Source organism: Meles meles, chromosome 12, assembly GCF_922984935.1.
Source record: "Meles meles chromosome 12, mMelMel3.1 paternal haplotype, whole genome shotgun sequence".
NCBI lineage: Eukaryota > Metazoa > Chordata > Mammalia > Carnivora > Mustelidae > Meles > Meles meles.
In genome coordinates, this window is record NC_060077.1 from 1,710,224 (window position 1) to 1,723,849 (window position 13,626).

General features: G+C 43.9%; 1 protein-coding gene across 22 annotated transcripts in view; it reads left to right on the forward strand.

Annotated features, from left to right (window-relative positions):
* Positions 1-2,482: 2,482 nt before the first annotated feature.
* The window catches only part of GIT2 (GIT ArfGAP 2), a 57,581-nt gene continuing 46,437 nt past the window's right edge, over positions 2,483-13,626 (forward strand). For 21 of the 22 annotated variants that reach the window (XR_006820968.1, XM_046024107.1, XM_046024115.1 and 18 more), the window contains exons 1-6: positions 2,483-2,661; positions 7,237-7,370; positions 9,072-9,184; positions 9,823-9,928; positions 11,697-11,783; positions 11,900-12,030. Coding sequence is in view for 21 of the 22 variants with exons in the window: in XM_046024107.1 (XP_045880063.1) it covers positions 2,610-2,661; positions 7,237-7,370; positions 9,072-9,184; positions 9,823-9,928; positions 11,697-11,783; positions 11,900-12,030 (623 nt within the window). In the remaining variant the exon portion in view is untranslated. The remainder of the gene's footprint in view (positions 2,662-7,236; positions 7,371-9,071; positions 9,185-9,822; positions 9,929-11,696; positions 11,784-11,899; positions 12,031-13,626) is intronic. The other variant, XM_046024114.1, reaches the window with a different exon arrangement.

Consider the following 13,626-nt stretch of genomic DNA (forward strand, 5'->3'; position numbering starts at 1 on the left):
ACACCGGAAAACACAGTGCAACCCCAAAACAGGGCTGACATTCTCTCCCTTCTCCCAGGATCTCAACAGGTACATCTAGGCCTATCCCTCACCAGCCTCTCTCCCCCTTCTCCCGCTCTCTCATATGGTTCAGTCCACAACTGGGCCTCTTCCATCAGCTCTGGGTTCAGGGGGTGGACGCTGGGGCCGGGACCAAAGCATTCCAGTTACTGACTCCCTTGCAGCCTTTTTGGAATTGGGCAGTGCTCCCATGATTGGCCAGAAGCCATTTTGGAAGTGGGCAACACCCAACAATTTCAAAGAGGGAATATTACAATCTCCGGAGAAGTGGCATCGAAGATTTGCCTAACAAGGGATTGTTCTTCCTTAGGGTTTCTCAGCATTGGCACACTGTAAACTAGGTAATTTTCTTTCTGTGAGGGTTGTCCTGTGCTTTCTAGGATGTTGAGCAACATCCCTGGCGTTTCTATCCCCTGGACGCTGTAGCACTTCCCGCCAAAATGTCTCCAGACACTGCCAAATGTCCCCTGGGGGAGAAAAGTCATCCCCAGTTGAGAACCACTTTCTACCGGAACTCCACACCGAGTTAGGACTCAAAGTGACCTACAGTGTGCTTTCCACATATGAGGGGCACTGGTTTTTCATACTAGCCACTCGAGTTTTGGATTATGGCTAAAAAGTCTCACAGAGAATACCCAGACTTGATCAGAGTCTGCAAATATTAAATTCATTCTTTGAGTTTCAACCTCAGACACTATGGCTCTTCAATTCAATGAAGAGCCACGTCAACTTAACAGCTATTCCCCAGCCTAAGTTACAGGCACGGTTGTCTGCAACTAGACCACACAGCTGTTATTCAGTGCATCCTGAAAGCAATGCCTCTCCCTCCCCAGCCTGCGTGCATCCAGCTGTCAGATGCCCGCCACAACAGCTGTTCAAGAATCCTGGCCTAATCCGTTCTCCACACGTGTTGAGTCAGGAAGATTTGTGAGTCTGCGGAACAAAGCAGGGTGCAGGAACACCACGATGTGACCCAGAGGCCCTCGCTGGGGAATGTGTGGGGATTATTATGCCCATTACACCACACATTTATCAAAATGGAAAGGTAGACCAACATCCAGGGCCTCTAAGTCCTCTTCCAGGACTTCCTATCTTTCCAGAAGCCTTATGCAACTTAAATCTTTCTTTTCATCATTCAGTGCTCATTGGACATATCTCTTATTCATGAGTTGAAGAACTCCACAATGGCTGCTTACCGGAGTATCTAAAGTCAAAACAGTGCCTGGCCCTTAATGGGCATCCAGTATTTCCCAAATGCAGATCATGGCTGCGTTTACATGTAATACATACAATAAGTATTCACAGTATTAGGGTCACATATCTTCTCTCATTCACACTGATTAAACTCATCTCACTGTGTTTATCTCACACTATCCTACAGATTATTGTAGGTCATCTATTCTGATTCTCAAAAACAAAAAGTTGCAATTAGAAAATAATAGTAATACTAAATACCAAGAATAGCAGGACCTACTATCACTGAGTGCTTACAATGGGGCAGGCACACCACATTTTTCTGTAAATTATTCCCTTTGTCCTTAGCCAGATAGTAAATATTTAGATCCGTTGGCCATATATGAGTTCTGTCAGATATTTTTCATCGACTTCCTCTTTTTTTTCTTCTTCACAATCCTTTAAAAATGTTTTTAAAAAAAATTATTCTTGGGGAGCCTGGGTGGCTCAGTGGGTTAAAGCCTCTGCCTTCAGCTCGGGTTGTGATCCGAGGGTCCTCGGATCGAGCCCCGCATCGGGCTCCTTGCTCAGCAGGAAGCCTGCTTCCCCCTATCTCTCTGCCTGCCTCTCTGCCTACTTGTGATCTCTGTCTGTCAAATAAATAAATAAAATCTTTTTAAAAATTATTCTTATGTAGTAAGACTTGCCAAAAAAAAAAAAAAAATCGTGTTCTAGAGGTAGAGAACACATCAGCTCCATTTTGCATATGAGAGTAAAACTGCAGCCAAAGAAACACCTAGCGTTGGTTATTTTACATATTTTGTTGTAGATCTACCACAATAGAATGTAAGCACCATGAGAACAGGAAATTTTGTCTTTGCTCACTGTTATGTCTTCTGCGCCTGGAACACTATGTGGAACAGAGTACATGCTCAATAAGTATTTATTGAATAAGTGAATCAATTTGACAAGTTAGTAAAGTGACTTGACTATTGATGGCCTCGGGAAACATGTGGTTGCAGAACCTTGGCCACGAGATTTTGCTGCTCCTCCTGGTATTAATCAGTGCTAGGACTTCCAAAGAGAGAGAGAAACCCAAACTGAAGAAAATACATAAGCAGGGCAGAAGATGCGCGGGCACATATCTGCCCTCACTCAAGATGGCGACAAAGCAGCGTGCCCTTTCCGGTCACATGATCTGCCCGTCGGCGAAGGGCGCCTCCCCACGCCTGCGTGCTGTGCCGCGGCTGCAAGGCGCTGAGGGGAGAGGCGCCGCCGCCAGCGCCGCCGCGGAGACCCGTTAGAGCGGAAGCGCCTCCGCCGCAGCCTTCGCTGTCCCGGGGACCCTGATTCCTGGCAGGTGGGAGGCGAGAGCCATGTCGAAGCGGCTTCGGAGCAGCGAGGTGTGCGCTGACTGCAGCGGGCCGGGTGAGTCGCGCCGGCCGGGCCCGCTTCTCTCAGTTCTGCTCGAGGGGACCGCTGCCCCGGGGCCGCCCCCTGGGTCGGGCGGGTCCCGGCGTCTGAACCCCACACCCCGGGTCCCAAGGAGGAGGCGCCGGGGCTGTCTCCGGGAGGGACCCGTCCGGGGCCTGTCAAAGCCGGGCGGGCTAGGGGCCCGCCGCCCTCCCGCCCCTCCCTCCCGTCTCGTCCCCTTTCGTCTCCTCTGTCCCAGGCCGGCGGGGAGGCTGCGGGGTCGAGGCTGCTTCCCCCACAGGAAAGGGCTTGGGCAATCCACAGGAAGGCCAATTACAGAAGTAAAATGCGAGCGTTCTCCTGGCTGCGGCCCGCAGAGGCTGCAGGTGTCCCCAGCTCCGCGCGCAGCCCCCCGGACCCCGCCCCGCGAGGGGCCCCTGCCTGGGGTGGGTGGGCTCGCCGCTTCCGTCCACTGATACTCTCTCTGGGACCCCCACTGATACTCTCTCTGGGACCCCCGCATTTCCCTGTTCCTAAGAGCCCGTCTCCCGCTCCATCTCCGCCGGGGAGAATCTCCAGAAGGTCTGGGTCTTGCAGACACAACCAGCGCTTGGGAGGCAATGCCGATCTCGAGTTTTGGGGTCTTAAGGGCCTTGGTTCAAGCTAGGTTTTGTCTCTGGGTGACCTTGGACTGGTGATTTCATGTGGCCCGGCCTTAATTTCCTCATTTTTCCGATGGTGATAATTGGGAGACCCACATTCAGTGGTAAGGAAGAGTCGATGAATATTCTTAGGATCATCTCATCTAAGTTTTTTCTTTTCTGTATTGCGTTGTTTAGTACCGAACCTCTGCTGTCTCGTAAAGCTGGAGTTGAGATTCTAAATCATACATTAATCACAACCTACGAAACAAAATGATTGGCAACAGACACATTTGGGCATTCAGGTAGGATAGGCATATGGATGTGTTGGAAGATCAGAACCGTTCTTCCTTTGCATAAGGGGTTTAGCGTTTTCAGATTTAGAGTGCAGATCCCTCTTAGCAACTGATACCTAATTGACAGGTCTCTGTGCTGTTCTTGGTGCTTGGGTTAACCTGCTTTGAAATTTGAAGTAATTCAAAAGTAAGATGGCTTCACTGGTTATAATAAAGTCCAATTAACCATCATAATTAAATTATTGAGCACCAGTGTTTCTGCAACTGTTTCAAACTTCATCTTGTATGGCAGTGGAGACTGATTTTACATAGCACTGTGGTAAGTCAGACCTTGTGTGGTTCCTTCGTGGCCTGTGTAGTGCAAGTAGGGTTACCAGTTTCCCTTGCAGATGGGGAAGGGGGCAGAGGAGTTGAAAAAGAGGACCTCAAGTCAGTGTGGGTTATACAGACTCCATCATATTCTCTGAAAATGTTATTTGTTCCACTTCCTTATTTTCTTGTTTTCAGTTGAAATTTCTGTGATGTGTTTCATTCACATGAGTCTAGGTTCAGACTTCCTCTTGGAATGTGTGTTCTTTACTCCTCATTAGGTGATGAGGAACAAAGGAAAACTGCCTTTCCATTGCTGTGCTAGGTATTGTCTTGCCCTTCTGTAGCATTTTGTGCATATTTCAGAACATTTTCTCTTCCATTGTATCATTTTCGTTGTTGTCTCAAATGCCTAATCTACAGAGGCTTGAGTCACTTCCTTCCTGTTTTGAATATAATTAGGCTACCTTGAAATGTTGTGTGAACTTGAGCAGCTAGGAATTTGTGCTGCCTTTTCTGCAGAGCCCCAGTCAAGAGAGTTGCCTCTTTCTCGAAGGGGTCCCTTTAAAGATTCTGATGACTGCTGAGGCCTTCTCCCCAGAAAATGCACATGTAGTCACTCTTTCATCCAGAACTCATAATTTCTTAGTGGGGTCACAGACACTTCTGAGGTCCATTTGTGGTGTTCGTGGGGAGGAACTCCCCATTGTGGAGTCCAGGGGAAGAAGCCCCTTTGTAAAACAGTTTACCTAAAGGTAAACTGCAAAGGTTTCACCCAGCCTCATTCATATGAACTCGATTTTGATTTGGCTGTGCTGTGAATGTTCTAATATTTTTTCCATGGGACTCTGATCCATGATGTTAAAGTGATTAATTGAGAACCTTGCTTAATGTATATTAAATCCTGGGGCACCTGGGTGGCTCAGTAGGTTAAGCCTCTGCCTTCGGCTCAGGTCATGGTCCCAGAGCCCTGGGATCAAGCCCCGCATGGGCTCTCTGCTCAGCAGGAAGCCTGCTTCCTCCTCTCTCTCTGCCTGCCTCTCCAACTACTTGAGATCTCTGTCTGTCCAAAGGAAAAAAAAAAATTTAAATCCTTGTTGTCTTACTCCTATTTAATTTTCTCCAGGTACACTGTGAATCCTCTGAATGATATGTGAAAACAAAAGCTATGCTTCAAAATAGTCTTTAATTTTTATTAAGTATGATTACCAAACTACAAAAAGCGGTGTTCTTTTTTTTTTTTTTTAATTTTATTTATTTATTTGACAGAGATCACAAGTAGACAGAGCAGCAGGCAGAGGGGGAGGGGGGAAGCAGGTTCACCGCTGAGCAGGGAGCCTGACGTGGGGCTCAATCCCAGGACCCCAGGTTCATGACCTGAGCCGAAGGCAGAGGCTTAACCCACTGAGCCATCCAGGGGCCCCCAAAAAACGGTGTTCTTATGTATCTTTGCAGGGATCTTTGGTCTTAATATTTTCAGTCTTTGCATTTTGGAATAGTATAGTAGTACTGACAGAATTATTCTTCATTGATTTATTTTGTTTTTGTTTTATTTCATGGCAAACCTTTTACCATGATCACATGTTAGCAAATATTTTTTTTAATAGGCGACATTAATGAATCTCTTTTTAATGAATCTAGTTCATTTTAAAGGTTTTATTTTATTTGATTTTGAGAGAGAGCGCAAGTGTGCACCCGTGCACACTCCTACATAAGCACAGGGAGGGGCAGAGGGAAGGAGAGGGAGGGAGAGACTCCCAGGTAGACTCCATGCTCAGTGTGGAGCCTGATCTTACGACCCGGAGATCATGACCTGAGCCGAAATCAAGAGTCTGTCCCTAAGCCGACTGAGCCATCCAAGTGCCCCAAATCTAGTTCATTTTAAATAGTTTGTTCTCTGAGCTCAACTACCTGAAAACTCCATTTGAGAGTTTTCACTATAGTAATAGTGTTCACCTGAAAAAGTTGAAGTCTTAAGTATTGACTATCAAAACTTTTTCCAGTTGTCAAGAATTTCAGTGCCTCTTGAAAATACCTGAATGGTACTTCGAAAGTAATTTATAAAAGTTATAACAGCTGATTTTACTGAGTACTTACTATATGCAGAGAACTTTACCCTTTATATACCCCCTACTCTGAGGTATGCTGTTATTCCCATTCGACCCATGGTGAGGATGCTCAAAAAAATAACTGATCTCAGATCATTAGAAGTGACAGAGTTGTGGTTCCAACCCTGGACTGCTTGTCTCCAGAGCCACCCTCTCAGCCACCATACCCTGTGACTCCCAGGATTTGTCTCTGATTTCATTATATGGTTGGAAAGGATTTGAATAAACTGTTAAAAATGACAAAGATGGTGTACGTGCATTTTAGAGATTTTTGTGGACATTGAAGAATTTCTAAATATAACTAACTCTTAGACCAGGCGGCTTGGGTGGCACCTTTTGTCACCCCATTGTGAGTCTGACAAAATGTAGAAAGTCTGTTTTTATCTGGGGTTTCTAAGTGTATGCATTCAGTTTACTTGCCCCGTGTGGATTATACTCACTCCTTACTAAGTGCGAGTTATTCCTCATCTCAAAGGATGTCTGCTGAAGCTCCATGGGACTTCCTTGGAAAGAAGTATTGTACATGCACCAAAAATGTTACTCACTTTTATTTTACACCTTTGCCCCCTTTAAAGCAGCCGTTATTCCAGCTTCTGTTCTTTCAGAGCAGTTGCAAGGTGGGACTCAGCGGTTTATTTGAAACGACTAATGGATGTCATAGAATATTTTCTAGCAGAGAAGGCCAGGTTCCTCAGTGTGTCCTGCAAGCCACCACAGCCACCCAGTGTTACTGTGTTGCTTGCAGCTTTCTGCCAGGCCTTGAGCTGCGCACAGGTATGGCAGTAGATCAGGGTAGCAGTCTCTTCAGCATGTAGTTCAGATAACAGTCTGGATTATTCATTGACATGGCTGTGTTATCTTGCTGTTTGTGGAGGTTGGTTTGAAATGACTCATCCGTTCTCTCCCAGTTTGCTTCTCTTATGTTGAATGAAGGAGCAGGCATCTGAGACAGTAGATCACATTAGGGCTACAGACTGTGGCCCTACACCAGAAAGGAGACAACTGCTTTTTTAGGGCTTCAGCACATGTGTTTAATCTCAGTCAGTGTGGTACCCAGTCCGCCAAGAAAGGTGGTATCATCAGACAGGCTCACCAGCTCAGCATGTTGACTTAGAATCGTAAGACAACAGAAATGTCTTGTTTTTCTGGAAAACTAAACCTCAATCGTCGTTGGCCATCTGGCAGTGTAGCAGCCACCTGGTATCCTCGACACTGAGATGTCATTCTTCTTTCCAGATCCTTCCTGGGCATCAGTAAATAGGGGAACTTTTATATGTGACGAGTGCTGCAGCGTCCATCGGAGCCTAGGGCGCCACATCTCGCAAGTAAGGCATCTTAAACACACGCCGTGGCCTCCCACGTTGCTGCAGGTAAAGAGTAAGAATTCTCATGGTTTGTAATTTGAGCTTGTAGGGTTCATGGTTTTAACAACTAAATTCCCCAACTATACTTAAATCTTACAAAAATGTTTGAGTAGAGGTGCTATGCCTGTTAGTGCTGTATGTGAGAACTGAATTCCTTATTTAAGATTTTTTTCCCCTTCTAAGAAATAAATTCTGTCTCAAAAGTTCAGAAAAATAATTGTTAAAATTTCTTGGTAACATTTCACTGCTGACTTTCTGGACTGTCACCAGAAATTGTTTTCAAATGGTCCATCTTTCTCGTATACCGCAATAAATGTTTCTGAAAGCTGCAGTCTCGGGAAATTTTCCTTCCATTTCCTGCTTTGATGGAAGCGTGGACTGAGACTCCTCAGAAATCTCTGAAACGTCTGATCTAAGTTTTCTTGAAATCCTTGTTACAAGTTAGACACCAAATTGGGTTGACATGGTTCGATAGAATGCCTGACACCCCAGTAAGGGCCAAGTGAGCTCGTTGTTTTCTTTGGGGTTGGGTGTCATGTCACCTGTACTTCTATTTTGGGGTGCACATTCTTCAAGTTCTATTTGGAAGTCAGAATTAAGCATGTGTTTCTCCTCATTTGTCTTGAGTACATATTTTACTAAATCTGTGGCAGCTGCTCAACATGTCCCTTAAACTTGCCTATATAAACCAACAGACCAGAGCACGTGGGTTTGGGTCTCTGACGTGACACTGTCTCCACCAATGCAAAAAAAAAAACCAGATGGGGCAGTGTCAGGAGTCATGCTTTGAAATGAAATTAGGAAGTGTGATTTATTAATAACTCATGCTTAGAAGTTTCTAACAGCTCCTTCTCATGTGAAAGTGGGTGTTTACTGCTCTCAATTCTTTGTTTACAGATTTCATTATAGGGCCTAAAGAAAGTCCAGAGATGAGTTTAAAATGCCAGGTTTGACCCTAAAAGAACAATTCCGGGGCGCCTGGGTGGCTCAGTTGGTTTAGCAACTGCCTTCAGCTCAGTTCACTGTCCCGGAGTCCCGGGATCAAGTCCCACATCGGGCTCCCAGCTCTACGGGGAGTCTGCTTCTCCCTCTGACCTTCTCGCCTCTCATGCTCTCTCTCGCTGTCTCTCTCTCTCAAATAAAATCTTAAAAAAAAAAAAAAAATTCTGAAAGGATGGCACATGAAGCACCAGTGGTATTCAAGACAAATGTAGGTAATACATTGTTATTTATTATTGTTATTTTTTATTTATTATTCATATTTATTTTAATGGTTGCATTAGTTTAATGTTTATAGGAAAACTTTAACTAGCACACCAAGCCATAATTTTTAGTAAAAGTTTTTTAAAAATGAGTGGATTAAAGGAAAATCTTAGGCAGAAGGTCTAGACAGTACGTGGGTTGTTAAGAATCTTAAAAATAGTATTTGAATGATCACTGCCCCAGAGTGTCAAAATGCTCTTCATAATATATAAGACAATTTAATCAAACACATTTAGGTACTTAGCCATCCTCCTGGTCAGACCTGAATCCTGCATATAGGGGTCATTCTTCTCTTTCTAGAATCAGAAAGCAGTGATTTGTAGGACATCCCCATCATGCTGATGTTTGCAGTAGGGCTTGGTTTTCCCAGTTCAGTCACTACAGTTTCCAGTGAATACTTGTGGAAAGACATTAAAATATGATTTTATACTGCTTGGTTTTTAGATGGTTGAAACCTTGTATAATAATGGTGCTAATTCTATATGGGAGCATTCTTTGCTGGACCCTGCCTCGATTATGAGCGGAAGACGTAAAGCTAATCCACAGGATAAAGTACAGTGAGTGAAATGTTTATCAATACTTTTATTTCTTCATAACGCCTGGGGCCCACTGAAAGCAGTGCAGCTACTTTGGGCCAGCCTCCACCAATGGCGGCACAGGAGGCGGCTACACACCAGTTGTGCACGGAGCTCTTTGCTCTTAGAAATGGAGAACAAGGGCGCACAGAAACACCTCTTTTGCATGGCTGCACAGCACAAGTCAGTGGCTTCTCCAGTTTGAAACTAAAGCTTGGAGCCTGTTAATGTAATCAGACTTAAGCTTACGTGCTCAGACAAGAGGCAGTCAGACCAGAGATCTAGGTTCTGGGCTCCAGTCTGCCTGATGCCTCTACCTGTCGGATGGGATGTAACAGCTGCTTCCTCACAAGGCCGCTAGGTCAATTAAGAAAATTACAAAGAAAAGAGAGAGGCTCTGAAAAGCAAATACTCTGCAATCCTGGCCATTAGAATGACTAATTGATGTTTTGAGGCTTCAGGTCTTAAACTCCTGCTGGAACTTATTTCACCATTGTTCCTTTTCTTCTCAAGTAGGGGATGCGGGTCACTTCCTCTTCCTTTTTTACAGCCTAAAGAATGGGGAATGTTACATCTGAGTTGCAAGTGAGCTGTTTTTTTTCCCCCCCCATACAAACCAGTCCTAATAAAGCGGAATTCATCAGAGCCAAGTATCAGATGTTAGCATTCGTACATCGCTTGCCTTGCCGGGATGATGACAGCGTGACTGCCAAAGACCTTAGCAAGGTGGGTCATACCTTTTAAAATCCCTAAAATTGCTGGATGAAATGATATATTGTTTTGTTTGGAAAAAACTTAAAGAGGGGTGCCTGGGTGGTTCAGTCATTGAGCGTCTGCCTTCAGCTCAGGTGATGACCCCAGGGTCCTGAGGTCGAGCCCTGTATTAGGTTCTTGCACAGTGGGAAGCCTGTTTCTCCCTCTCCTACTCCCCGTGCTTGTGTTTCCTCTCTCGCTGTCTCTCTGTCAAATAAATGAATAAAATCTTTTTAAGAAAACTAAACAAAACAGGAAAAACAAGAAAGCAAAAAACTTAAAGAGGAGGAAAAGAAAAAACAAAAAACTTTCTGCACTCTAAATAATTAATAACAGCCCTTTTTGCAGTTGGTTTCATCTTTAATTTTAGTTCAAGTGGCAGCCATTCTTGTTAGTGGAAGTACAAGGGCAAAAAGGAAAAATAAGTATGTATCTAGAAAATGATTTGCATTTTTCATATATGTTTTAAAATTATACTTCTATAAGTTTTTTGTTTAACTTTGAAGTAGGAACCATCCTTGAGTTTGTTTCTAGAAGGGACTAGCAAGTTCAAAGGACTTTAGGTTTCTGGACTGCATACTGAGTAGGATCTTCAGGAAGCAGGATGACTCAAAGCTGTAGTGCTTGGGATTCTTTATTATACTTGTAAAATGAGTAGATGGCTTTCTTTATGTGGGCCTTCGCATGTTTTTGAGAAATGCCATGAGAAATATGCATCTTTTTTTTCAAAGCACTGCTCTTAGGAAACGTTCACACAGAGCGTGGGTGCTCACAATCAGAATTTTAAACTTTGGACAGAATATATATAACTGTTACTTTCGCTTATTAATAAGGCTTGGCATGGGTTTTTTACCACAACTTAGAAATGTTAAATACATTAATGTTAAAAATAGGGTGTGACTATAGATGCTGGAGTAGATCTCTGTGTTCTTACAATAAGGGTTATTGCATTTTGGATAATTCTAGGTTAGACCTGAAGGAAAGCAGCTCATCTTCTGCATGTGTAAGAGCTTTTATGCAGTGGTGCAGAATTTGATATACTCAGACCCATTTCCCACCCAGAAAGACTTTAAGTATTATATACAAGGCCAAGAATGGTGTTGTGGAGAGGAGAGGGTGTGCTATAAGGCAGAATCCTGTAGCTTACACGGTGTAGGAAATGCAACCCTAACATCCTAGGTTCAGTAGTAAAAGCAAATAATAATGATGTTTATAATGAGAGCAGCAGTAGTCTTTGAGCATTTCCTGTGTAACGGGCTCCATGCTAAGCACTCTGTTATATCATCAGCTCCTTCCAACAACCCTGTGAATATGTGGCATTGTTATCACCATTTTAGAGCTGAGAAAACCAAGGTTCAGAATGCTTAGAGAACTTCCACAAGGTCACGCTACTTGAATGGTGAATGGTTTGAATTTCAAGTCTTTGAGACTGCAGAGCCGTGTTCACCCTCCTTCTCCCGCCACATCTCACTTCAGGTCTCGTTGTGCCGCCTAGACAGATGATGCGTCTGGGCAGATCGGCCCTCCCAGCCCTCGTTCCATTCTCAGTAAAGTAGGCATGGCCCCTCTTTAGATCCCGAAGTAGTTGTGAGCAGCAGGGGAGACGCGCTGCTTCCACCTTCCTAAGCTCAATAAAGATTGATTAGTACTAATACACTGTATGTTAAAATGATCCGCCAGCTGCTCTGGTCTACCAGTCTTTACACGTGTAACAAAAACTTGTTTGGTTTGTGTTTTTTAGCAACTCCACTCAAGTGTGAGAACGGGGAATCTCGAAACCTGTTTGAGGCTGTTATCTTTAGGAGCACAAGCCAACTTCTTTCACCCTGTGAGAAAAGCATGAATTGATTCAGATATTAAATTGAAACTAAGTGGGTTGTGTTTGTGTAGTCTTTGGTTTTATTTAATTTGCTTGTTTGTCTACTTTTTATGAATATTTCTTAGGAAAAAGGAAATACCCCACTCCACGTTGCCTCCAAAGCAGGGCAGATTTTACAGGCGGAATTGTTGGCAGTATATGGAGCAGACCCAGGCACACAGGATTCTAGTGGAAAAACTCCTGTGGATTATGCGAGGTGAGAGACCTAGATTCTTGTCACTCACTGCCTTGGTAAGGGATTATTTATGTTGGGTATGATTCATCGCTAGGTGGCTAAATTGTGTATGATTAACATTTAACCTCTTTAAGTTAAGGATTTACATCCTACCGTTTTGCAGATGAAGACATTTCAGATGCGTATGAGCTCAGAGCCTGGCAAAGTCAGAGAAGGTAGAAGCATTAGCGAGTGTACTTAGTTTCCAGTGTTTCACATGACTTCTAACGCGGTGGTGTTTGAGCCATAGGCAGCATCCAGAGCAGGTATCAAGAATTACAAAACCCACTCCTCAGTTTCTTAATACGTTTAGTCATTGCTTGAACTTAAAAACAGATCTGTACAGATAGGTAGGCGATTAAACAAGTAATAGTAAAATGTTAATTATAGGTTTCAGGTAGCAGACGTCTGGGTGCTTGCCGTAAAATCCTTTTAAGTTTCTTCTTGGTTTAAAAACTTTGTAAAATGCTGGAAAAATTAATCCATAAGTCTTGAATATCATTGAAATGATAAAAGATGGTTCATCTTTCCTTCTTTTTCCAAATTAACTTTTTATCAACTGCAAAGCACTCTATTCTGTTCTGCAGAGGATAAAATGAGTAAAATGCCAAAACTGTGCCGTCCCAGAATTTATTCTTCTTTTCCCATGGAGGAGATAATTCATAAATGTATAAAAGAGTTAAATGAAACAAGATAATGTGGAATTAATTGCCAAAATCGGTAACTGGTCTTTTTTTTTTTTTTTTTAAGATTTTATTTATTTATTTGACAGTCAGAGATCACAGGTAGGCAGAGAGGCAGGCAGAGAGAGGGGAAGGGAAGCAGGCTCCCTGCTGAGCAGAGATCCTGATGCGGGGCTCAACCCCAGGACCCTGAGATCATGACCTGAGCTGAAGGCAGAGGCTTTAACCCACTGAGCCACTCAGGCGCCCAGTAACTGGTCTTAAAAGGCATATGTAAGGGGGCGCCTGGGTGGCTCAGTGGTTTAAGCCGCTGCCTTCGGCTCAGGTCATGATCTCAGGGTCCTGGGATCGAGTCCCGCATCAGGCTCTCTGCTCGGCAGGGAGCCTGCTTCTCTCTCACTCTCTCTGCCTGCCTCTCTATCTACTTGTGATCTCTCTCTGTCAAATAAAGAAATAAAATTTAAAAAAAAAAAAAAAAGCATATGTAAGGTTTCTTCATTGTGGCCTAGGTCAGTAAGAAACTTCTTTAGTTGGTCTTTGAAAAATGGATTGGATTTGGGTATGTGAAGGAGGGGCTAAAGCATTCCAAGTGAAAAAGAAAGGCATGATTTAAGTTCAGGAGGGAGAGCTGGACGGGCATCTTCAGCACAGCAGAGGACGTTACTAGGTAGAGCAATGTGTCTGGGAATAAGAGCTGAGGTATATAGTATTCGCTGGATCTGAGTCTCCACTGACTGTACCAAGTTGTCATTATCTCATATACCACTGAAAACGAGAACAACTCAGCTGATTAAATGATGACAAACCATCAATTGTAGCGTGCTTCCTGATTTCACAGCTGTTTAAAAAAAAAAAAGAGGAGGGGTGCCTGGGTGGCTCGTGGTTGAGCCTCTGC